We start from the raw sequence: 26,277 nt of genomic DNA on the forward strand, positions 1-26,277 counted from the left end.
ATTCACGTAAAACTATCGGAACACCTCATGGCCTATGGGGCGAATGACGAGGACGCTGCATGGACATATCTATCACATATATATCCATCTACCTGTCTACACACATAGACGCATACGGTAGAGGTCCCACTTAGCCAACGGGATACCAGGAAGATGCTAGGTAATAGCCAATGGCAGAGCTGCTATGAGTATGTTGCGTTCAGGAAACTCCGGAGCTGCGAGTGGCAGCACATACTGTATTTTTACCTTTCGTATCTTGAAATTTCTTTCGTAACAAGAGGCAATATTTTCCTGTTGAGGCGTTTCGTAACTTGAAAATTTCATATGAAGAGACGTTCGTAAGTAGAGGTACCACTGTAATCAGTTAACCCTTTAATGTTGTTGTGTGAACAACTTAGGAAATTTGGCAACTGCTGCCCAAAAAGATTGTCGGCATCGGACTCGGTGGCGGTCCTTCCTCGCTTGCTGTGTTACATATTGTACTTTCAGATGTTTCCATGAGCGGAATGGATGTACTGACGAGCAGCTTAAAGCCGTATAAGAGCTGTTAAAGTGGTGTTTATAGGAGGCATTTGCATAGCGTTCATTGCTCATTCTGCCTGCTGCCTCCCTCAACACACACGCACACACACCCCCACACACACACACACACACACACACGCACTGCACTTTTCCCTCTTGAATTCTTTCCACATGCCTTCCTGACTAAAGAAAAATGAAAGAAGCTTGATTGAGGCAAAACAAGGAAGGTTGTTTTTTTCATATTTCCTGTTTCAATAATTAATATGCATGAGTTTTATGGCCGCTTAAGATGCGATCAATTATTCATTAACAGCATGTTAATTGCATCCACAGTCGTGAATATTTAACCAAACGCTAAATCAATGGGGTCGAATGAGCAGCAATATGGACATTTTATAAGCCTCGCCAAAATTAGGTTAGGCTTTAATGAAAACCGCACACAACAGATTGTGAAGAAATAAAAAAAAAATAATGAAAAAAGGAAATTGAAGGAACTTGAGGAGAAGCTTCTGCTTCCAAAGAAGATCCGACCACAAAATGCAAGGTTGTATAAGTCTTTGACTCTTTGCCTTTTCTTTGACGTTGTCTTTTTATTCTCATCTCTTCCTATTTTAAATGGAGGAAATGTAATCTCTTCATCTCTGTCCAGTGCAGCCCTTTTTTTTTTTTTTTGCTCAAAGACTCGAGACTCCTTTGTCCTGTATCTGCGTGTGGATTTTGTATGCATAAGTGCGCGCGTGTGTGCGTGCGTGCGTGCGGGTGTGTGTGTGTGCGTGTGACGTCTGGACGGTGACATTTCTCTGCTTGGATAACCATCGAGCCCCCTGTCCCCCAGTCCGTCCAGCCATGACGCAGGGTAATGTCACCTGTCAGTCTCCAACTCCCACTTACAACCGCTGTCTGCCTCCCCCCCATTCCCCCAACACCCCCACCAAAACCACTGGAACACCCTTTCACCCTGACCCGCCACCTAAACCCATAGACAAAGCCTTCATGCCTCCATCCTTTTGTCTTTCTCTCTCTATGACTTCATATCCGCCTGCTCTTTTCACTGCTGGATGTGGAAATGGCAGCCCCGTCTCCTATTACCCCCTTACATTTGCCCCCGGGCCTTCAGAAGACTTCTCGTGAATGGCAAAGTCAGGGGTGGGAAGTTAACTTTTTACTTGGACCCTGGTGCGTCGGCCGCCTGGTTCCAATTACTTTCTCAGCACAGGCGGGGTGGAGGTTTATGCGTTATATGGCCATGTAATTGACTATAACTGCCCTCTTAACATTAACCAGGTGTACTTGCTGAGTGTGTGAGATTAGGCCCCGGGTCTTGGCCTGTTGTAGTGTGTCTTGACTGTCTGCTTGTGTTGTTGTTGATGTATTTATATGGTGCCTCTGTGAGGTACTGCCCTTCAGCGCTGCGTTAAAGTGGAAGTCAAGCCAAACATTTTCTTTTCCAACAATACGTTCTATGCAGGCCCGCTAGTTGAAACAAGCCATTCTGATTTATATTGTGTTTGTGGGAAATGAGAAAAATACCCGCCACTCTCTTGTGGCGGCCATTTTGTTACTTCTGTCGACTGAGAGTGACATCACAGCTGCTTAGGGCTCAGATAACGATCAATCATGGCTCGGCTTCAGAAAACAGGTGAGCTGTGATTGGTCGTGACATGAGCCCTGAGCAACTGTGATGTCATTTTCAGTCGACAGAAGTGACAAAACGGCGGCCACAATAGATGGTCAAAAACGAGTGGATTCTGCTGCTTAACTCATATTCCACAAATGCAATATTAATCATGGCTTGTTTCAACTAGTGGGCCTGCATAGCACATACCCTTGAAAAAGAAAACGTTTGTCTTGACTTCCCCTTTAACCAAGAAATAAGCCATTTCCGCATTGTCGGAGTGTTTTAAGTGTCCCAATGTGTCTGCTTGTGTGTGGATATAAGAAAAAGAGGCAGTAAGTAATGGAAGCAGGCTTCAGATTCAAGCGGCTTAAAGGGGGTGCCTGACTTTACAAGGACAAAGTCAAAATGGGCCCTTTCACAGGACTGACACACTGTGATTTGTATGTATGGCGCCGTGCAGCCTGCGGGGCACAAGCCTGCGGGGCACAAGCCTGCGGGGCTGTCGCAGACGCAGGCAGCAGTCCACGGCCAGGGGTGACGGTGGACGTGAACTGTGTGTGGGCGCGGAAAGGGACTGTTGTGTGGCGTGGAAAGCGGAGCCTCAACCGACTGTCAATCAAGCGCCGGCCGCAGCCTGTCACTCTTGGATAGAGCTCGTCCGGTGGGGACCGGGACTCCCTGGGACCCCAAAAGGAAAAAGGAGGAGGTGACTGGCTGTCTGTCTCAGCGACTTGATTTGATATTTGATAGCGAGCATGTGGCATTTGAATGCAAATCTATTTTGATCGTCCCACTGTCTGATAGGGTTAAGAGGAACCTATTGGGGATGTGCATGCATGTATGCATGCGTGTCAAGGGGCTTTCTGTGCGGCGACACGCACACACGGAAAATGGGGAATTATTCAGATGCATTATATTACTCGCCGGTTCAATTGCATCAGGCGCTTTTTGCTCTGGAAGCAATATGACGGCAGCTCACTCATAAAACATAAAACAATAACTTAGAGGCTACAGATATGTTTAGCGTGGTGATCTTTGACTCTTTGTGGGTAAAGTTGGATGGGGGGCCATCCCGCAGAAAGGCTACATTACGCACACACTTTGTATGTATGTATGTTTGGATGCATGAGCGTGCGCCGGGTAATTATTTTTGCCTGTTTGCGGGCTGATTTTAAAAGCAAGCATGCCAAGTAGGTAGACAGACGGCTGGAGAGACGGACGGATAAAGCCGCCAGTATTGCTGTATGGAAATGTGAGGCTCACTTCCCTCCCAATTAGAGCAGTGATTTCTGAAATGCCATAATACCCATTAATTATCCGGCTGCTATTTTCTCAGTGATTTGACTAATTAGTCTGTGAGGCGCTACACTATCTGGACCATTATTATTGGGCTGCAGCCATGCAAACACGCTCACTCGTGTTCAAGTTGATGCGCAAACACTCGTGCGCTCCCATCGGCGTCCATGCATTTGCAACAGTTGCCCACAGTCGAGTGACCCTATTTTAAGTGACGCCATTAGGCGCTTCAGCGCCTATGGCACAGCATGAGAGGGTTAATGGTGAACAAGGGGATGGTTATGAACAGTTACAAACCGGGCGCCCTCTTTATTCTCCTCATAACATCTTAATGTATGTGATATACTAATGAAAGTGAGCAAACAGCGGCGCTGGCCTCTGCCCTCCTCTGGGAAGCCTTTAAACACCTTGTAATGACTCTGCGAGTGTGTGTGTGTGTGTGTGCGCTGCCCCCTGTGTGACAGTCCATCAGGCTCTCCCACTGGACAGACAGGCCACTGACACAGCGCCACGAGGCCGCTAAACCTTTTCAATCACTCCCCCACTTTTCCCCCTCTGTCAGGTGCCAGATTGATCTGTTGTTGCTCCACAGGCGTAAAGGAGTGGGGGGAAAACTTTAAAAGGGGTGGGGTGTGTGCGGGGGGGGGGGGGGGGTTCCGCTCCCCATGTGTGACAAGCACCATCTTAAGTTTATGAATCATTGTCATCAATAATGCACCCGCAGCACCACTGTCGGTCGCCGTGCAGCTTGTGTGTTTGCGTGTGCAAGCATGAGCTCACACTCCTCGCCGCCCCGTGAACTTCATAAGTGTCCCATCACCACTTTAATCAAATTACTCATGAACCAAAATTGACAGTTTTCATTAATTATAAAGGATTATTCTAATTGCGATTCAAATTTATTCATTTAGAACAGACGGCATTCAGTAATGTTTCAGGAAATTTGCATATTAAATGGAGAGGGGAGCCCATTAACTATGCTAATATATGCATGATTCCTTATTTTGTGATTGGTGGGCCATATGTAGCAAGCTGGGGGAGTGCAGGTGAGGAATCTAGAAGGAGCTGTAATATGTTTGATAAACACAGAGGGACGCAAGGCCAAAACACACACGCACACACACGCGCGTACGTCGCCGCATCCTCACACACGCATAGCCACACGCGCATTCACATTTCTCACTCTCTCTTTTCATATTCCTCCCTCAAGACCCATTGCAGGAGCAACTTTTCACCCGAGAACAAACACGGCACACTAATTAAGTTTCAGATTTCTGATCCCACTGCATTTAGAAACAATAACCTTGAGCCCATGTGCACTCACACTCACAGTCATGATTTAATACACTGCTTAAATGGAACAAAAAGACAGAACTTTTGCAAGCGCTACATTCATCCCCACAATGTATGGAGCTGGTCCCGGGTTGACACGATGCTCTTTATCAAGCTATATTTAGTCGATGCATTATGCATTGAGTTTAGCATGTACTTAAATCAACACTATTCAATATGAATACACTCTTCACTGAAGTTCGAGGAGAGAACATTAAGGTTGAATGAGCGGCGAGCGTGGCGGGCGGGCGCAAATACGCGCTCACGCGCGGTCACACACGCATTGGGGCCATGTGGTGGCGTCCACCCAAGCTGATGACAGGGCCATTATTCACCGGTCGGTCCCACGAGTGCGGCGTTTGGGCCGGACAGGGTAGTGGAGCGTCGCAGCTTGGCAGGACGGCGCCGAGGTGAGAAGGACCAGGACCCGTCATTACTCCTCTGATCCGGAGGCCGGCGGCTCCCTCTGGCTCTCTCACTGCCTCCGTGTGCCTCGGCCTGGCGCGCTCTGTCTCTGTCTTCATCAGATTAATGGGCCAGGCCCGACAGAGGAAGTGTTTCAATCAGCGCCGCCTGCCAAGCTTGTCCGTCACGCAGACAGCCACTTATTCCTCATGGCATATGAAAGCACACACTGCTCCATGTTTGATGTTTATTTGGCTGCCTTTTGGCCCTCAATGTGGCACAGAGTAAAAACCGGGTCACCGGCAGCGATGCTACCAAGCTACAAGTCGTTGAAGCCAGCACCGACGAGCTGGACACGTTTCACCGCCTGTCTTTCAACGTTCTCCCAGTTGAATTTTGAATGATCCTTTTCAGATGAAATGGATGAAACACAATTTGTTAAGTGTCTCTGGGACTTCTGTCCCCAAGCTAGGACTGCAACTCCAACTCCGAGGAAGGCGGCCGACTCTCTCTCCCAAGCGGAGCTCCTCCCCAGGCGGCAGCGGCGGCGGCGGCGGCGGCACCGTGCCGATTCCCCTGACCCAGCGTCTCTCTTCTCCAGGGTCCATTTGTTCTGAGAAATATTTAACGACGGGGCAAATTCGGCTGACATGACATGCACAGACAAGGCGCCAGATACGGAGGAGAGGAAGGATGGGGCAATGCAGCGACCAAGCTGGGAATGAATTTTTCAGCGTTGTGAGATGTTCTATTTGAATAAATCATGACACTTAAGATAGACATGAGGGCAATATAGAGGTGCACAACGTGACTTTGAGCAGTTGCACTCCATCTGTCTATCTATATAACTATCTACGTATATCACTGCCTATCTATCTTATCTATCTATCTATCTATCTATCTATCTATCTATCTATCTATCTATCTATCTATCTATCTATCTATCTATCTATCTATCTGTCTGTCTGTCTATCTATCTATCTATCTATCTATCTATCTATCTATCTATCTATCTATCTATCTATCTATCTATCTATCTATCTATCTATCTATCTATCTATCTATCTATCTATCTATCTATCTATCTAGCTATCCATCTATCCATCTATCTATCTATCTGTCCGTCTATCTATCTATCTATCTATCTATCTATCTATCCATCTATCTATCTATCTGTCTATCTATCTATCTACCTATCCATCTATCTACCTGTCTATCTACAAAGCATCTCCCTATCTCTCTGTCTATCTCTATCATACATGGCCCTCAGTGTAAACTGGGCCATTGCAGTTATGTTAGTGTCCAAGGCCCAGGGCCAGACCCAGAGACAGACCTGGTTCTGGATTATTAATGTCCCTCCTGTGGAGCCAGGGCCCCTCCCCCACCCAGTGGCCCCCTACACCCCTGGGGTCAGCCTCCATGGCTCCTGGTGCAAGGCTCCCCTCATAAATCTCCCTAAATTAGTGCGCGTGTGTGTTTATGTGTGTGTGCGCTTCCAGGCTTAAATATGTACTGCAGGAAGGCAGACAGGTCACCAGGAAAACAAGGCAGGCAGGCAGGCAAGCAGGCAGGCTCACGGTTGAAGTGTCAGTGATGCATGGCGGAAGGAGGGAAGTGGAGAGTTGCAGAGCCAAGAAAGAATACGAGAAATGACACAGTAGGGGAGGAAAGAAAATGCGGAAAACAGAGGAAGGACATTTTGTATGACACCCGCCCCCCCCCACACACCCCGACCTGGCGCTACATTGGACGTACAAATATTTACACTTCATTTGAGGCGCCAGTGACTTCATTAGGATGGATTTCCTGAACAAATCGTATCGCTTAATTGCAGGAGTGGAGGATGTCCCATTCCTCTACCTGCCTAGATTAGTTCAACATGTCCCACGGTGGATAACAGGCACGTGGAAGTGCTGTTGTGTCACTTAGTTAACCTTGGAGATAAATGGCTCCCCTCCGGAGCACACTGAATTACACACCTCATGAAGCATATTAGGAGCCTGATACAGAGCTTTTCTTGTGGAGATGATGTGTTTGGCAGAAATGGATGGAGAGAGGCGGAGAAGGCTGAGTTATGGCATCACTACTCTTACAGTGTGTCAGCATTGTAAGAAAACTGACAGCAAAGAGAGAGAGAGAGAGAGAGAGAGAGAGAGAGAGCAAATAATAAAGAAATGTGACACAAAGACGTGCAACACAATGAGAACAAGAGAGAAGATGAATCAACTGGAACTACTGATGTAGATAAAACTGCAACGTTGTAAAGTCCCCCCCCCCACCCCGTGTTAAATTTGACAAGGAAGTATACTGTTCTCCTCATTTGTGACTAATGTAGGAAAATTATTAGAGAATTTAACACAATGGTCCCTTTGAGGCTTGCTTGCTGTTGGCTAATCACATAGACATTCTGTATCTCCGCCAGAGTAATAATATTTAGATGCTACAGGGATTACTTAAAAGTTGTGTTATAATTGCTTTCCTTGTTTTGTTTTTATGGGCAGTGGGTGATTTTGTGTTTAATTGCTCCGGAGTGACAAATAATGCCAGCTCATGATGAAAGTGTGAGATCATTAAATTACTACGGCATTACACTTCCACTGCGTGTGTAATTCACCCGTTTGCGCTGCTACACGTTTTTGCCATGTGCCGTCAAGAGGCCGAGCAGTAATTTACACAAATTCACTTCCACAGCCATTTCTGGATTTGGGAGTTGTAGGGGAAGAGGGGGGCTAATTATGGGAGACTACAATGCTTTTGTTTCATTTAATCCAGCCCGTGAAGCAATTTGCAGTGGTAATATTTGTAGCAGTGGAGTCTGTGCCGTTAAATCAGCGTGAAACCTGCAAGAGTGCTAAGCACAAACCCGAGGTATTTGGAGGAGGTGGGGAGAAAAACAAGCAGCGCAGGGGCCACAATTAGGTGCAGATGCAAAAATGTGCTTAGGGAATGTGTGGGAATATTGTTCATTTTAGGGCGTTTCAAACAGTACTGGGCCAGAAAATCTCCAAATTCCTGTCTCGTGTCTTGCTGAATAATGTAAACACAAATTTGAAATGCCGCTCAGGATTATGTTGTGCAATTCACACCACTGAAAAAGAAAGTCACAACAGTAAACCTCATTGAGGAAACTCCCATTTATTTCCAGTTGGAGATAATTGAAACAAATCTCTTCCAAGGTCAAACTATCACCATTATAAGCGTTACAGGTAAGTAGTGACGCTTTAACATTATGTAGCAGTCGAGTGCAAAAACAACTTGACACTGTAGTAAAACTTCAAAACAATTATGGTCTCTTTAGAGTGCTAACAAGCGGCCATGTGTACAGTATATTGACGTTGGAGTTTTTTGTTTTGAATGTGAATCAGTCCACCAAATGTCCCGTGTACAGCTGCTCTTCTTTAATTTCTCTTCCCATCCCTTGCTCGAGGCTTCTTCTGGCATCTTGTAAAACAGCTACAAAAAGCCAAAGGAAAAGCAGCACCTTTTTTATTTTTTTTTCGCTTGAATTTAGTGTTGAATCGTAATGGATCGGACTACCTGCCCAACCCAGCAACAACAGCAACTCATTTTTTTTCTTTTTTTTCCCCCTTAGTGAAATCAACAAAGGGAGAAGACCAACAAATCTGGCTCAGTAAATAATCTGATGAAAATATGATGAAATAAAAGTAGAAATTACAGGCTATCATCAGCATTCTGTCCATATTTACTGGTCATCTGTCAATCAGATTATCCATAAATCCTTGCAGTAATCCCTTTGCTATTGCCTATCAACATGCATTGGCCTTTATCCCCCCCGTCCTCACCCAGCCACTGTCGATCCGTGTCCTGTAAATGTGCGCAGCGCTGATTCCTGTCCCCCGACGCCCGTGCTGATGAGATAGAGCACCGAGGAATCAACATGCTGCAGTTTTGTAATGTTTTCCGTGCGACTGATTCCAGACACCTTAAGTCATGTAAATAATGAATCAGATCATCCATGTGCGGGACAAGCCGGCATATGGCATGGCGGATAAAGCGTAACAACTTACCCTTTTTTCCACGGAGCGTCTCGGGTGTTATCCAGCACCATCTCACTTTTTTTTCCCACTGCCTAAACTTGATATTTAACCTGCTGATTTAGTCACCTCTGACTGCGGTGACCTTAGCTTTCCTACTTTCACTTATGCATCATTCTGCGATCATAAATGCCTCCGAGGAGGAAAAGGAGGACACTTGGGGAAAGATCGGAGTCAATGAATTAAACAAGAGGTGCCGATAGGAAAGTAGAGGATGTAGTCCGCAGCTGTCTGCGAAGATGCCCTTTGACCCCTCATGGATAAGGAAGTTAGGAGACCATCAGCCTGTGGGCTTCAACAGCCACTGTAAAAAAAAGGAGAAAAAACTCCATCTCTCAGCTTCATGAATTATTGAGCTATTGGTCCACAGCTTCTAAAATATACAGGAGGGTGGTCTGTCGCTCCTTTCGAATTTCACATACCCTCTACTTCGTCCTTTTTTTCCATTGGTTTCTTCTTCCAACTTCCCCCCCCCCCCCCACTTCTCTTTCAGATTTAGTGTATCTTCTTTTCACCAACAAGATTGTAAATCAGAACACAAACAAAGCAGGAGGGGGAAGAAGAAGGCAGCGCCAAAAGACACTTTGTTATTCAGATCATAAGAGGCTTTTTTTTCTTCTTTGCTTAAGGAACAGCGCCTACCACTAACCAGCTGTCACGCATTTAAAAGTTGTCAGGGATAAATTCACAAGTTCTCGAGTTACATCAGATGCATGTAATGCACACAGCAGAAGGGCAGCCCCTGAAACGAGACGGAACTCTGCTCTGTCCATTTATCTTTGTCTCTTTCTTGTTTTTTCCCTCTCCTCTGTGTCTGCACTTGACATGCCGCTATACGTGCATGTGACACGTTTGCCAGTGCATGATTATATGTCTGAGGCAAGTTGGCTCCAAACACGCTGCCCAGTGCAGAATCCCAGCCGTAATAAATGAACAGAAGGGAGAAAATAAGACATAAGAAAGAAAAGCTGAGCAAAGGAGCGATTCTCTCCCGAGCTGGTGGAGATCTGTATTGTAAGCACTTTCGGCTGTCAGCACTTCTTTGAGCTACCTCAAAGGGAGGATGAGGAGGGGCATGATCAGGAAATGTAGCGTTTCTTCTAAAAAAAAAAAAAAAATCCCCTTTTTTGAGGGTTCCTGTTTATTTGTTCACAGTGCTGTTTATATTAGTCGTTCATTTGATAGTGTGATTTATTTGTCAGGTAGACAGACAATGCAGCATCGTGAAGCGAGGAGAGATTTACTGTAGTATCTGTTAAGGAAGAAGTTGTCAGGCTTCAAGCAATAGGGTGGAGGTGGGGGTGTGTATGTGTGTGTTAGGGAATAAATTGCCAGCCATCCTCTTTCTGCTTTTCAGGCCTCCGGTGCCCCCCCCCCCCACACACATACACACCCTCCTTTACTACTCCGACCCACCATCCTCCCTCCCTCATTAAGTATTGATGTGGGTAGCCATACTTGCCATCTCAGCCTATTAATAATGCATGGCAGGTGCTGTTGATGTGGTCTCTCACACTGAGATTGAGAGCGGCAAGAATGGCAACACTGAGCTGCATAGTAGCTACAGTACAACCTCCGTCACTGGGCTCTGCTTGGGGGGGGGGGGCGCCTGCATCTGCCCATTTGAGTTTATGGCAAGCTGTGACAGCAGCCCCAAGATGGATATACAAGGTAGCATCTTACTCAATATCCCGGAGCAGTTTTTACATCCAAAACTGCCTTTTGTCATAAAGAACTGATGGATGAGGCTGCGGCATGCAGTGCGTGAGCCCCGTCTGCCACCGCTGCTGCTTTATTTTGTTTTCTTGTCGTTTTATGTTTTCGGCACAGACACAATAGGTTCACTGACAGACAGGTGCTCTTTTTCAATCTCAACAACTAATTTCTTCATCTTTTTCCCCTCTGTGTGTATGTGTAGGTTCTTCCTCAAGTTTTTCCTGAAGTGCAACCAGAACTGTCTGAAGAATGCTGGCAACCCTCGAGACATGAGGCGTTTTCAGGTGACAATGCAACTAAAACGTACAAATGGACTGAATGGCCTTCACTGCAAATCAAAAGATGCAATGTGAACAAACCAGAAAGCGTATGTGCCAGTCAATCTGCTTCGAAAGTCAAACAAAATGTATTCCCAATAACTTGTGATCTATATAGTCTTTGAGTCGATTGGATAAATGAATGTGATCATGATGCCGTTGACTCCTATTCAGCTCTACACAGAGTCTCTTTCAGACAGGTTGTTTTGATTTCCCGGCCATTCCTCTTGACATGACCGACTGCATCCATAGTCACTGCTCTCTGTGTGCAGACAGTGGTTTTTACAATTAGAAATCTGAAAACATGAAGCCCAGCACCCACACAACAGTGCTTGAATACATTCACCAATTTGCTGAGTGCCACATTTGCGGTTAGTTGTGATGGAATTAAACACAAGCATTGTAGAAGTTGGAACAACTTACGTCTTCTACAGTGAATGGCCAAAATGTGTCAATAAACAATATGCTATGTAGTTGTCCAAATGCAATACAAAATGAGACCATATAAGCATAAAATAACGAATACATTTGAGGTGAAAACTCCCTTTTAACAAAAGGCGAGAAAGGCATCTGTTTTATAGGCCTTTCAATCATCACCCAGATTAGTTTGATTTACCTCTGAGGTTATGTATTGATCGGCATTATTTCCCTTGTTAATGGTCATAATTATGCAAAAATGACTTCATGACTCGACTGATCTCCATAAACGTTGTGGAGGGCTGGTGCATGGGCATAGAAAATACTTTTTTTTTTTTCAGATTGGGATAAAAGTCTGGATTTAGTCCATGAAAGAATTTGAGGTGCTTTTTCAATTTCCATTGATGTTCCGTTGAGTAATGTATGAACTTGAAGATAAAATTCAGGCATTTGCGGAAGATGAGTTTATACGAAGGCGCAAAATGTGGTTCTGATCCAAATTAGGACTGTTCACTTTCAATGCTTTGTACTTGAACCAAGTCAGTTTCATTTGCCTTTAGTCTCTCCCGGTTCAATTGTTTCCATTTCGCTTTCTTCGTCCGTCTCAGGTGGTTGTGTCAACTACGGTGAGCGTGGAGGGTCACGTGCTGGCAGTGTCCGACAACATGTTCGTGCACAACAACTCCAAACACGGGCGCAGAGCTCGAAGACTGGACCCGTCGGAAGGCACGCAGTCCTACCTGGAGCACGGTACTCAAAACAGCAACCTGCCATCCGACTTCTTTGTCTTCCCTTCACTCCTCATCCCCTCCTGACTGTCTGTCTCCGAGCTCAATGCCACCTCAGCCTCCCATCTTTCTTGTTATTCGTGTTCCTCACTTTTTGTCTCTTGTCACTTTTTTGTAGTGTTTCCAAATTGTGCTAAGAGAGGAGAAAGTGGTAGCGAGTGAGTCTCTTGTGTGTCCCTGGTGGCTCGCTCCCCTCCGGTCTCTGCCTCTAGGCCTTCTACTCTGTCTCGCATAAGCACTATGTGTCTTATGAGGTCTGTTCTGCTTAAAGCCAACACTGGCTTTATTTCCTCGGAGACCCGCTTTTATCCCGCAGCCCTCCATCACTCCCTATCCCTCAGGTTTTTAAACACACCCATGCACATTGCGCTTGCACTGTCAGACCAAAAGCTTTAATACTTCATAATGACATGTGCACATGATTTAGGGAGCATGCCCTGATTCCCAAATCTCTAATCCAGTTATTTTCTCATTTCTATTTCCTAGAGATTGAATAAGAGAAACATATTTCTTTTTCTCTTTGAGGAAAGTCAACCTCGGGGATGATAATGACCCCAAAAAAAAAAAACAATCACCAACAAAAAACTAAGCAAGGATTTACATCACGTGGTGGATTGCATTCGGATCGAATGCTACGGTTCGGTATTTTTAATGACTATCCTCCGGAGGTGCTGCGGACCACTTGGCCCGGTCTCATAGCCGATTAGGAAAGTTCTCACAAAGACAAGACATACTGGAGTCATCAAGAAGGCTTGGCTCTTACAAAGAAAGAACAGTACGGCACACCACGCTAACAGATGTTCCCTGTGTCAGAGAGATTTGTTTGGGAATTTCCTCCCTGTGATTTTCTATTCTCCTGATGATGGGGGTTAGAAGGCGGAACAACAGGAGTGAAGGAAGAGAAGAGAGAGGGCCTGACAGGAGAGGGGGAGCAGCGGCAGCCGTGACATGAGGAAGGAGCAAGAGTGCTTGATGCTACAAAGACAAGATGAAATGCTAAGCAGGGAGACACCCTGCTTTCTTTTTGTTTTTTTGCCTCCACTTGTCATCCGCCGCCGTGTCGAGTGTATGCGCGGCATACACAACTTTGGGGGGGCTCATTTCAGCCGATAATAGATAACAGTGCACAGAGTTGAACAGATGGTACGGAGGAACACCCCAAAGTATAATCCTATCACATGGATTCACGTTCCACCATCTGGTTAATCCAAACACACACGCCCACACGCACACACACATATCCGCACATGCATGGAGCGCACATAATATCAACGGCTGTGAAAAGGAGGCATCTTAGGCCGTGATTACAGCCACAGATTGCCGCTTGCTGAATGTTGATCTCTGCAGGCGTATCGGCGGGCGAAATATCATTCCGGCTTGTTGGGGAGGATCAACAGAACACAGAGTCAGGCCAAGAGCAAAGGCTAGGCTGCGGGGGAAAAAAAGTCAGCCTAGTCTAAAGTGGATTATGCCGCTTTGCAGAATTACAACATGTCTGACAAGCAAAAGAAAGAGGTTTAGCCTGTATAAACATACATTTTCCCCACGTTGTTCTTTTCTTCAATCACATCCCGCAATCTCTAAATCCATAATACCAGCAGATAAGATAAGGTTATGAAGAACAGTGGAGTGCTCGTTACTGAAAACACGCTTTGTTGTTGTTATTCTGCGTCGTTTGCTGTGCAAATCCTAAAGGGCTCGCAAAACACATTGCAAAAAGACCCAAACCCGAATGACCGCTCGTGACCGTGCGCTGACTGGCCAAGCACTGAGACAAGCACGCGGCGTCCAGGAGGCAGATAGCTGAGCAAGTGCTAAGTGTTTGCTTAATGAGGGCGGTGTATTCCGAGGGCAGCGCTACTGTTGGGCCGGCCCCGCTCCCCGGTCGCGTGGCCTTTGATCAGACACTCAGCACACCTGACATTTACACGCCTTTGCGCTTTGCTACGTGTCATAAAACAAGCACACCGCTGCTGCCCTCACACACGGGGCAGGGGTGATGTTTAATAACGGGGTGCGTATAATCACTCTGATTAGTATTCCTCGCTTGCTCTCAACCCCTGGGATAGATGAGCAGAGCAGGTAGTGTGTGTGTGTGAAGAGGGGACTGTTACATGTGTCATATCCATAAAGGTCTTTGCTGCAGTGCCAGTAGCAAAGACCTTTATGGGCTTGTCATTAGGTTACTTAACATCTCATCTTTTCTGTCCCTTAATCTTGGCAGCAACCCCCAGCATCAAAGCCATTAGCCCCAGTGAAGGCTGGACCACAGGGGGCGCTACAGTTATCATCATCGGGGACAACTTCTTTGACGGCCTGCAGGTCATTTTTGGCACCATGTTGGTTTGGAGCGAGGTTAGTCACCCTTTTGTCACTCCAGAGCTTTATACAGCACTTTTCATGAGTCTACGGCTACCATCGCACTGATGCTCCTCGGCTAACTAATCCCTAATAGGAACCGGAGCCTAGTCTAGCTGACTTGAAGCCATCCAATCGCAGGGGACACGGAGACAATCAACCATTTACACTCACATTGACACCAATTGACATTTAGAGTCTTCAATGAACCTAGCGTGAATATATTTTGAATGTGGGAGGAAGCTGGCGTTCTCAGCAAAAACCCACACAATTACAGGCAGAATGTGCAAACTCCTCACGGGAAGGCAGAAGCCAAGGTCCGAATCTTGATTCGCAGAACTCTGAGGCAGACGTGCCATCCCCTTGACCACTGCTGTAGTAATTAATTTAATTACTAATGCAAGTGTTTATCCTTCTACCGTGTATTCCCCAATAGCATCTGTCCTTCCAAATAGATGCATAGTGTATCATTAAAGACAAAAAACTACCAGCATGAAAAAAAATATCTAGTTAATGTATTTCACTAATCAAAACAGCAGCACCGAAACATGAAAACAATCTTTCGGATTAATTTCTAATAACATCTTGTTGGAATGAACTAACCTGCATAGTATTAAAGATAAGTGTACATTAAGTACAATGTATCATCTTTTACAGCAAATAACCTTCCAGCAGGCACTGACATGAACTTTACATGATGTTATGTGCATCTCCCATTCTATCGTTTATGTTCTGAGGAGCAAGGAGGAGTGACTTCACTTTACTGTATTTCTCCATAGTAGTCTTTTTTCAATTTAGTTTTAAACTCCATTTTCACTTGACATGCATTGTTATATACAGTGCCCGTCCATAATTATTAGCACCCCTGGTTAAGATGTGTTAAAAGAATTGATAAAAATTATTACTTTTTTAAAAAAAAATGTTATTATATACTTTCCTACTGAAAATTGTAGACATAGCTCATCAGACACAGAATCAAGGTCGGACCATAGCCATGTCAGTCCCCAGACCTCAACCCCATTGAAAACCTGTCAGCTGAAGAGGGGAGTGCAGAGAAGAGGACTCAGCAGGTCATTGGATGATTCAGAGAGATTTGTAAAAGTGCTAATATTTGTGGCACACATGATTGGATGTAAAAGCAGTGGATTCAATTTTTTTGTGTGTGTTTTATTAAAGCTAAACAAACCTTAATCAGGGTCACTGATGGTGTAGTGGTACACACGCTTGAGATGTGTGCGGGCAGCTTGGGATCGGTTCCCGCTCAGTGACGGTGTCTGTGTGTGCCAGCGCAACCGGCTGGCGACCAGTTCGGGGCGTAATCTGCCTTTCGCCCATTGTCGGCTGGGATAGGCTCCAGCACCTGCCCGTGACCCTGTACAGGATAAGCGGTTTGGAAGATGACACATGACATAAATCTTAATCAGGGGTGCCAATAACTATGGAGGGCAGTGTGCCTGTAATATTATTCAACTGAGTGAAGGGATGCCCCTGGCCACTATTTGTAGAAATTGCAGTATTTGCTATTGTAATATACCAAAATGCCAATACTCTTTTTATCAATAGAAGTGTTTACATACTGTATACGTATTATGAACATTCATCTTGACTTGATGGAAACAAGTTACAGTACTGCATATTCACTTTGTCAAATGATTTTTAAGAGTTTGAAGGATTTCAAACCACACCGCACCACAGTTTGACAATAAAAAGTCAATATATTTTGTCATACTAATCACTGTTTTATCCATAATTGGAAAATGATTAGGTGTAGTAGATATATTGACTATGAGAATGCATCCAAAGCACATAATATGTGAGACACCCAACTGAGACACCTGGGGGAACAAAACTTAATCACCAGCTTGAGATTTATTGCATTGGATAACAAAGTTACTGTCAAATATTCTTCAACAATAACTGTCAAAACAAGTCCCAGTTTTCCAGCTAAGCCCCCACACAGAGATACATATAATGGTCGCTCTTGAATATAGTTAACATAACGATACATCTATTCCACCATTCAAATAATTATAGAAATAAATAAAAAGATAAGTCAACACGGGAATGCTGAAAAGTTTAGTTTAGTGAAATGTTTCACCCTAGTTGTTCTCAGAGCTGGGCATTGCCTAACCGCCACCGTTAATATTAGAAGGAGAAGCTTGCTTCATGTTGCCGTGGCTGAGTGGTTAAGGAGAAGGACTAGAAATCCATTGGGGTCTCCCTGCGCAGGTCTGAATCGCGCTAACCAGAGATGGGCATCGGCCCTCCGTCCCCGGTTTCCGTCCTGCATATTTAATTGACCACGTGGTCTCGGTCCATCCCTCACCGGCGACAGCCAATCGGCGTCGAGAATGTAATCTTCACGTCACACGCAGGCGCCGTACGAGCAGACACGCCGCCAAACAAAGAAAAAAATCAAGCCAAAACAACAGCAACACACGCGTAGCGTGGTGATCGGTGAAATAAAAACAAAATGGGGCCCGTGTCATAACATAACATAGCACTGTTTTATTTTTTCCTTACCCGACCGCGTGTCAGAAATGTGACACCCGCGTGTGACGTTGTACAGGTTAAGTCCGTTCTTGACGTTGTTCGGCTGACTCGGACCGGCTGGGACCACATGGGTCGATTAAATATGCAGACGGGAAATAGGCGATGCCCAGCTCTGGTTGTTCTGTTTTCTCAAGGCCAAAGTGCATAAACATATGTTTTATTTATTTGTTTGTTTAAAAAAAGCAGCCTTTGTGTGAATTTGGCCCAAGGCTCATTGTCTGAACACATCCCAGTACACACACATGTTGCAACCTTGAGTATGAAGCTACAAACACAATACAAAACCACAAAACTAAGCCCAATGAGGTCATGCCCCAAAAAGTGGTCCTGTTCTTTGTTGTGTTGTTGTGTAAAGCCAAACTACGAATAATTAAGATCTGATTACAAACAAAACAGCAATAAGCAATGGGCACAAGTAGCCAGAGATGTGTTTGAATTCAAATGCAAATAAATGTACTTTACATACTGGGAAAAAAGTTAATTCCTGCTAAAAGTTGAATTATTCGAGTGAATGTCAGCAGCATCCTTGTCTTTTGTCTTCCTTATTGTCAGCTCTTATTTTTGTCCGCTACCTGAATGCGCAGCTCCCAGTTAATCTTGTGTTAAAATTGTATCGAAGGAGCATGCACGCCGTACCGTATGAATCATTTTGCAAGGAGCATCTGCCACATAACAAAAATGTAAATGCAGTCTATGTGAGAAATTGAAGGTCAGCGAGCGGCACAGCAAAACAGCTTTCTCTTTAGTAAAAGAATTATTCTATAAAAAGCTCCTATATTATCACGCTGGAACGTGAGTGGGGGTCAGACAATGGCAGAATGAAAGCCTAGTTAAGTGAGCAATAAAAGAGACGGTTTGAACAACACACATGCATTGCACGCTGGCAGGAGCACTGATAGCTTTTGAGCGCCGCTAGCTTTGAGTGCTAGTTCGACACAGGATGCGGAAAACGAGCACTCAGTGAGGTCTCATCTGTGTTTTGTCTTGTTGCCGCTTTCCTCCTTCAAAGAGCCTTCAGCACACGCGCACGCACGGCGAGTGGGCCCATCAGCCACACTAAGTGAGCCTCTTAAAGACATCGTGGCGCTTTAATGTAAGCAAACGGCAGCTAGACAGCCAACGCTGACAGACACAGAGACAAGGGGGCAGCGAGGATGAGCATATCATGCGTTTACTTATGCGGCATAATAGATGTTTGCAGTGAGAGGGGTTTTTTTTATTTTTTTTTATTCACCTAAGCATAACTACCTTTGAAGTCGTCTGTAAAGATCCATGTCAGCAACCATAAGCATCTTTAGCATGACTTCGCCTTGGGCTTTATCAGCTCACCTCAGGCCTTAAGCGCAAACGGATTTAGCGGCAATGTGTAAAACGAAAAAATATAATAAAGAAAGCTTTATCAAAAGTTTTTTTTGTATGAAGCTTAACTGATCGAAATATCATTATCTGGAAGTACAATGTCATTATGTTTTAGAGTAGCACTCAGTTGTTTCACATTTTTCTTGCTATATATTGATGAGATGAGAAAGCATAAACAAGAGGCTTTTCAGCTCTCATTACCCATTCCACCATGTACATTTGTTGAAGTGTGACTCTGCTTACAATTAATAAAAAAAAACATATGGGGCTCTGTACTCATAGACAGCGCAGCTGCACTTGAGCGTAAAAATTGGCGCAACCTGATTTTTCGTGCCTCTGACAGCCTCATTTTGACTGTTGGTGATTTTGTCAGACCAATCTGAGCCATGGCGGGCATTCTCGCCTACTATGTTTCCTTTGACATGTGCTCGGCGAACCTGACAATTTGGTGGCTGAAAGTCGACTGCACTTTACGCCCACTGGAAGCTCATCTAAATATTGGTGCAGCGAGTGTAACACTATTTTGGTGAATTTGATTGGGGCACAGGGAGAAAATTTCTTGTATGGAGGTTGTCATCGTATTTCGTGAATATGAAATCAAGGACATGACAACAGCATGCATCGAATCCTCTGATTCTTGTAGAAATGATTACATTGAACACATTAGTATTGTCATCTGTATTATATATTGGAAGGCGGTCTCAAAAGAAGGGCGCACTTCACAGCGCCGATCTGTGATCGCCCATGGAGGTCTGCTTGCAGTCCCTTACACGTATACGTTGCGCCCTTCGACCACCTGCCTGAACTTTCTTCCGCCATGTCAAGGACTGCAGCTCTTGCGCAGCCATTTTAAAGGGAATGTGACGGAGGAGCTGCTTGGATTGGTGGCAAATCAAGTTGGCTCTGTTCAAGCCCACAGCAGCGCAAAATACCCTTTTTTAAGTGCGCTAAGATGCGTGCGTCTGCAAAAGTACCAAAACCCAGTCTAACTTGACTCTGCACAGATTTAGTCTTCCCCTCTACAGAACCCATTGTGGTGACGGAAATGTTTTTGCATTCAAATATTTTATTCATTGAATTATCATGCGTGATGAATATGCATTTCTAAAAGATAAACAGTTATTGGTTACATAGATCGCGGCTACGTTTACATGGACAACATTTTTTTAATCCGATCAGAGTTCGCATTAAAATTATGATCGGATGCACTGCACTCTAAAAATATTGATCCAAGTAGGACGTGCGTGTTCATGCATCACACTTTTGACCGGAAAAAAATATTTAGATGTGCAGATTGACCAAATAGACCAGAAATAGTAGTAGAAGAAGAAGCCGTAGTGACTTCTGTGTCAACAAAACATCACTCTGTCCATTTCTGCTGTGAACGTTAGTATTATTTTGTGTATTTTTCCTATTTGCGCTGTTAACACCTCCTAATTTCTTGCGCGTGCCATGTCTTTCGCTTGCTCTGCTTCTACGAGCTTCTGAGAATAACAGAAACACGTATAAGGAACGTCACAGACACGCGCGGTAAAGACGGTTTGTTCCGAAATTTTGTGTATTCATACGTGCCAATCGGATCAATCGACTTAAACCACCCCTCTCTTTCGGAATACCCCTTGATCGGATGGGCTTGATCGGGTCAGAATATTCCGAATGTGGTGTGTACATGAAGCATTTTCATTCCGATCAGGCTTTTAAACCGAATAAATGTGTCCATGTAAACGTAGCCATTGTCCAATCAAAGCATGTAATTGCAAATTTGCTACTTTTCTTTGTTTTTCCAACAAAAGTCAAGCTACTCACAATTCTGTGACACATGCTTTTCATTTGAGTGCTGACGCTGTATGATCTTCTTGTCGTGACACTATTGTTAGCATCAGCACAACAATGTAATATTGAATTGCAAGTTGCTCCAATGAATCCTAATAAGATTTCTGCCCATTCTGCCTCCCCGTAGCTGATTACCCCGCATGCCATCCGAGTGCAGACTCCACCCAGACACATCCCTGGGGTGGTGGAGGTCACGCTGTCCTACAAATCCAAACAGTTCTGCAAAGGCACACCTGGACGCTTCATCTACACAGGTATTACCTTAGGCACCAATGCTCACTAATTCTTTTGGTTTACAGAGTAATTGAAGGGGATCTGCTGGCTACCAGTATAATGCAACTTTGCTCCTTCATATGGGTTCGGACAAAAACAAAGTTGTGCCACACACAAAGGTGAAGTTGGTAAAGGTATAGCGCTCGTTCATGATTTTATATTAATTGGGAAGAATACATGCATTAGCCTGACTAAGAGTCATGCAGTAGCAAAACTGACACATCAGGGAAGGAATGTGTTTGCTGTCTTTTATGAAGCAAGTGAAGGTCAGGGGGAGGTTTAACCTTTTGATTAGTGGGATTATTGAGATTTAACCCTGTCGAAGGCGGGATGCGGCGGGAGGGGGATCCGTGCAGAGAGCGTGATTTCTGATGGAGTGAATAGCAGGAGTGTTACATCAGAATGTATCGGTGTAGATTTATAGCCACGCGGCGAAAAGAGCAGCACAGAGAGTGAATGTGAAGCAGTGATTAACCGGCGCGTGGACACGGGTCTCTGGGGAGAATGTGAATCACATAAATCTGTCTGTAATCTCAACTACTGATGGACTTAGCATGTAAGCCCCTGCTGGAAGTGCCAACATTTGACAAAATCACATTTGTGTGAGCGCGCTGGCCGCGTCCCTGGCATGCGTTTGTGTGTCTTTTAATTACTGTACATTGACGGGATCCATGTCCGTGTTTGCATACTTGTGGCAAAGGCGGCAATTGGCTTCCTGAGCTAGCGTACGTATATGTGTGAAGGTAGTCTCGGCACACACGAGCACATTGACGCTAACTGCATTACTAAGACAGAGGGCAGATGGGTGGGCAGACTTTGCCATGCCAGAGCTGTCCAACAGACCTCAACTCTGCCAAGCCTATAAATGTGTGTAGGTTTGTGTGCGTGCGCGCGCGCGTGTTTATGTGTGCGCGCTGCCTTTTAATGTGCCAGACATGTGGGAAGCGTATGCATAAACACCCCATCTTTTCCCAGCCCTCCACTCTTTCACCTTGTCACATTCACTTATTCAAAACTTGCCCCTGTGAATGAATTCATCCCCCCTCTGCCTCTTGGCTTCTATAGAGGCGCATTGAAGAATCTCAACAGGTGAGATTTAGCAGAGGTCATCCGCTGGGAGACTAACACACGCGCGCGCACGCACCGGCTGCGATGCACTCGCCAAGCACTGGCAGCTTCACAGTGATACAGTCAACTGTGTCAAGGCAGAGATCCCACTCTGCTCTTTGCCCTCTTCACAGTCTGCACTTTCAAAGGCCACTTGTATCCGCCTACCCAGTTTGAGGAGAATGACGGGCAAACCGTTTGGAGGAACAAAGCAATTTGGAGAGAGGTGGATGCGAACAGGAGGATGGCGGAGAGAGATGCGGGATTACCACGGGCCATGTTGCCCTCCTGGGTCTGTTTGGCACCGGTTTGAGCCCAGTTGCCAGTGGGTACTAATCATGGAGGATTGGCAGCACGGCGTGGCAGCTGGCAGCGCGCGCATACGCACACGCCGCCACCACAGTCCCCCGCTCGCAGACACACACGCGCTGGTAGAGCACGTGCACACACACACACATGCGCACACGCACCCCCTGAATTACATTGGGGACAGCTGGCATTGCTAATCAACTTCTGCTGAGGAGAGGAAAGCGAGCAGCACACAGACCTAATTAAGTCAACACTACCCAATACTGCTGCTACTGCTACTTTGCAAAAACGCACACACACACACGTACATGCACTGACTCCAGCATCCATAAGCTTGTTCTCTTAGTCCTGCTCTTGGTGCTCATGGACACTTCACAAGAAGCCGCGTGTGGCAGCACAAACACAAACATTGCGCGCAGGACGGAAGGGACTTTTGCTGGAGAAGAGATCGGGAGAGAAGCCATTACTGTAATGTGTTCTCCGCTGTCTCTGAGGACCCCTCTGCCATTAGACTTCAGAAAGCTCCAATTAGACTCATCAAAGGCAATTAAGCTCTCCACTGATAAGAATAAAAGAATGTTTTTCATTCTCTGCTCTTCCTCTGTCTTTTTATCCCCTTATCCCCCCTCTGCCCTCTGCCTTACCCACCTCTGGGGCTTAGATTCACCCCCCCTAATCTCTCTCTCTCTCTCTCTCTCTGTCTCTCTCTCGCTCTCTCTCTCTCTCTCTCTCTCTTATTATCAGGTCATTGCCTATACCACCGCAGCCCCCCACCCTTCTCTCCAGCCTGTATAAATGCATCGCATGTTTGACTGTGTCTCACCTTTAACCGGATTGCTGTCTTTATAACATTTATCAGCCAAGCGCTGATAAAGTCTTTAAAATCTTTTCTTTTCTCCATGCAATATAAGGCGGTAATAATAATGCGTGTCAGAGGGGCCCTTGTGCGTGTGTTTTTGTGTGTGGCACAGAGGTGCTGGCCACAGATTGAGAAAATTGATGAATCGCCCTTGTCGTTCAAAAGGCAATCCCTCCCTCCTCAGTATGCAGCCTTGTCTGCTTCGTGCTTCCACTCCAGTCTGTGCTGATATTAAAAGGCCCTGCTTGCTCACATTAAGGCCGCCGCCGCCGCATACAGCAGAAGGCATCTACACACACGCACGGACAAACATTAGGGGTAGTCTTTCAGTGCTCGCTGAATATTAGGTGCGGAGGAGACATCATTCAGGAGCAGGCGGAGTGAGGGGAAAAGACAAAAGTCAAGAACTGAATTTAAAGCAGATGAGATGACGAGTGACATCTCTGTTCATCTTTGCTCCTGGTCTCCAAATTAGTTTTACGAGCAGAAAGGTTGCCCGCTTATTTGACACAATACAGACAGTGGAGGGAAGCAAAAGCTGCTTGCGTGGACATCACTCCGAAGCTTTTGATTTTACACTGACATTTTAAATCATCACGACAGATGAATACTCTGCAGTGAACGTCTGCGCTATCTAATTGGATCCGGTACAAATGAAATTGAAAATAGTGCCTTGAAATGACAATAAATTGCATTATTTGATGTAATTGTGAAGTGTGATTGGCTGACGACAGGTCCCCGGCTCCCCACAGGAAAAGCGCCATCGCAAACGGGTGGCTGGCTCTGAGCACGCTATGGTGTTTCAATACTTTGGTCGGCGTATTCCATATACTGCATGACCTAACCAAAATATAGGAAGGAGCTCTGTGTTTGAGTGAGTGCAGTTCCACACCACTGCAAACTACACCTGCTGTATGAAACATGTTACCTCGCCATCAATGTCAATCAAACAGGAGCATTATCATCTTTGTAGCGAGAGAATTTTTGATACAGCTCTTGTATTGGATCTCATTAAATAGTGCAGGTGCCAATGCAGGCATCCATCAATAATGCCTGCGCAAAAGGGAACATAATGAGAGTGGAACTCCTCTGCCTGCCTTTCTACCCAAACAGAGACTCCCAGATATACTCCTCATTCATATGCACATGCGCTACAAGGAGCGCATTCGCACAGATCCCCGACACTCAACTGCAGCATGTAGTCATCTGGCAATAAAAGTGGGGTGCAAGCATGAGGAGATCAATTACTTGTCTTGCTCCTATTTGCGAATGCTGTCTTTTATTGAGCTTGGGTGGAGGCCTGCTGTTGATTAAAACGGCTGGCCTCCAGCTGGAGACAGAGGGCCAGCTGAGATAGCAGCACACGCTCACATTCACGCCATCTTAACTGCAAGGAAATTCACACCTCTATTTGAGATTGAGATTAATTTTCTGCACCATGTGGCTTGTCTTCCCTCTTTAGCATGCTCAGTTCTTATTACACTAGCATCTGCTCCGTGATGATGATGTAAATGAATTTGGAATGTAGGTTGTTTTATACCCCGCTGAAATGAGCAGCACACACCGAGGGAAATGATTCCCTGTTTTGTTGTAGCTTAATTCAAGCGCGCACTTTTCATCCATACTTTCAGAATTTGCATTCTCCCACTGACGATCTTGGCTGTCAGCTATTGTTAACTGTCGACATGCGCTGGTTTTTTGTTGTTGTTTTTTTTCGCAACAGATAATTAGAGCTTAGGTTGTAGTCGCTTCCACACCTCAATTGATTTGTAGAATCTTTTAGCAGCCCCCCACCCCCGTCCTCTCCCCACCCCACTCCCTTTCTCCCCCTTGCTTTAAGAGCAAAAAGCTCCACTCATCTGTTTTCTCTGTATGAATTTCCAGCCATGCATTAGTCTCCCTGACATTTTCAAGCAATGCTTTATTTAGCTTGTCGGATACTCCAAATAAACGCAATCTCGGGGTTTATGGAAAAATGGATAAAAATTAGATTGTAGGGTATTGATCGGGATTGCGAGTGGAGGGTGGGAGGTGTGTGCGCAGTGGTGGGTGAGGAGGGGCAGCTCTCATCTGTGTGTAGAAGGGGGGGAGAAATGAAGCCGTAATTCAGGGCTATTGAACCCCCTGCCACTGGCGGCATCGATCGCCAAGCAGCGCTTATGAGATCACACCTGAGCACTGGAGACTGTAGATGGGAGGGGGGCCGAGTTGCAAGGGGGGGATACGAATGAGTTGAGAGGGAGAAAGACAGAGAGACGCAGGGTTGTGATACATATGATCAGCTCCTAACCCGCTGTCTGAGGGCCTGAGAAGGCGCTAACACCCAGCCTCAGAGCCAATTAGCTAACCGCGCAAGTACGCGCTCACCCGGCCGCACGAGGTGCGACGCAGGGCTAGTGGACAGTGTGCTTGCCCCTCCTCTCCACCCCTCCATTTTTTCCTCCTCCACTCGCTGTAACAACCAACGACGTGACCTCTCAATTATAGACCTCCACCTCCAGGAACCCGCAAACCTCCCTCCCGCCCCCCATTTTGTCCTCCCCTCCAGTGCATACTTCCATCTCTCCATCCCACCTCTGTCTTCCTCCCCTCTTCCTCTTACCCGCTCACCCCTTCAGTAGTCCCTCTCCCCCTGCGGCTCTGTGGGTTATTATAGTGAAATATGAAGCGGTGTAGATTCTAAGCTTCATGAAATTTCCATGAGCATTGATCTGATCTGATGTGGGTGATTGCTAGGTGAATCCCTCCAGTCCAGGACTGTTGCTCATCTATTCATTTATTTATGGCATTTATGTTTTACTGGCTTTGATTTGCTCTTCTGCAGAGCGACAGCTAAAGATTATAAATATACCTGTACAGGAGAGTGTGCCGTGAATCCCGGAGTGCACCTGCGTGCTCACGCTCTCCAATTGTACTCTTCTGGAGTTTTCTTCCAGCATTAATTCCCAATGTGAAATGGGAGGCATCGAAAAAAGATGTATGAGTCGACAATCCCCAAAGAGACACCGCCAGGTAGAGAGGGGTGTGCATAGACTCCTCTTCTGTTTTATGGTCCTTGAAAACAAGCAGAGAATGTGACTTCCTCTCTCAATTACTAAGATTGCCTCTTCATTTATAGGGGCTATCTCTGTACATTTTGGAGTTTTGGAATTTCTTAGTG

The 26,277-nt window shown here is 45.6% G+C and overlaps 1 protein-coding gene across 5 annotated transcripts in view; it reads left to right on the forward strand.

Annotated features, from left to right (window-relative positions):
- The window catches only part of LOC147152199 (transcription factor COE1), a 77,457-nt gene that overhangs the window by 25,390 nt on the left and 25,790 nt on the right, over positions 1 to 26,277 (forward strand). For all 5 annotated transcript variants that reach the window (XM_086023866.1, XM_086023865.1, XM_086023863.1 and 2 more), the window contains exons 7-10: positions 11,147 to 11,228; positions 12,287 to 12,428; positions 14,691 to 14,821; positions 20,697 to 20,823. In XM_086023866.1, the coding sequence (XP_085879992.1) occupies positions 11,147 to 11,228; positions 12,287 to 12,428; positions 14,691 to 14,821; positions 20,697 to 20,823 (482 nt within the window). The remainder of the gene's footprint in view (positions 1 to 11,146; positions 11,229 to 12,286; positions 12,429 to 14,690; positions 14,822 to 20,696; positions 20,824 to 26,277) is intronic.

Source organism: Filicampus tigris, chromosome 2 (assembly GCF_054856515.1).
Source record: "Filicampus tigris isolate MCC_2025a chromosome 2, RoL_Ftig_1.0, whole genome shotgun sequence".
NCBI classification, from domain to species: Eukaryota; Metazoa; Chordata; class Actinopteri; order Syngnathiformes; family Syngnathidae; genus Filicampus; species Filicampus tigris.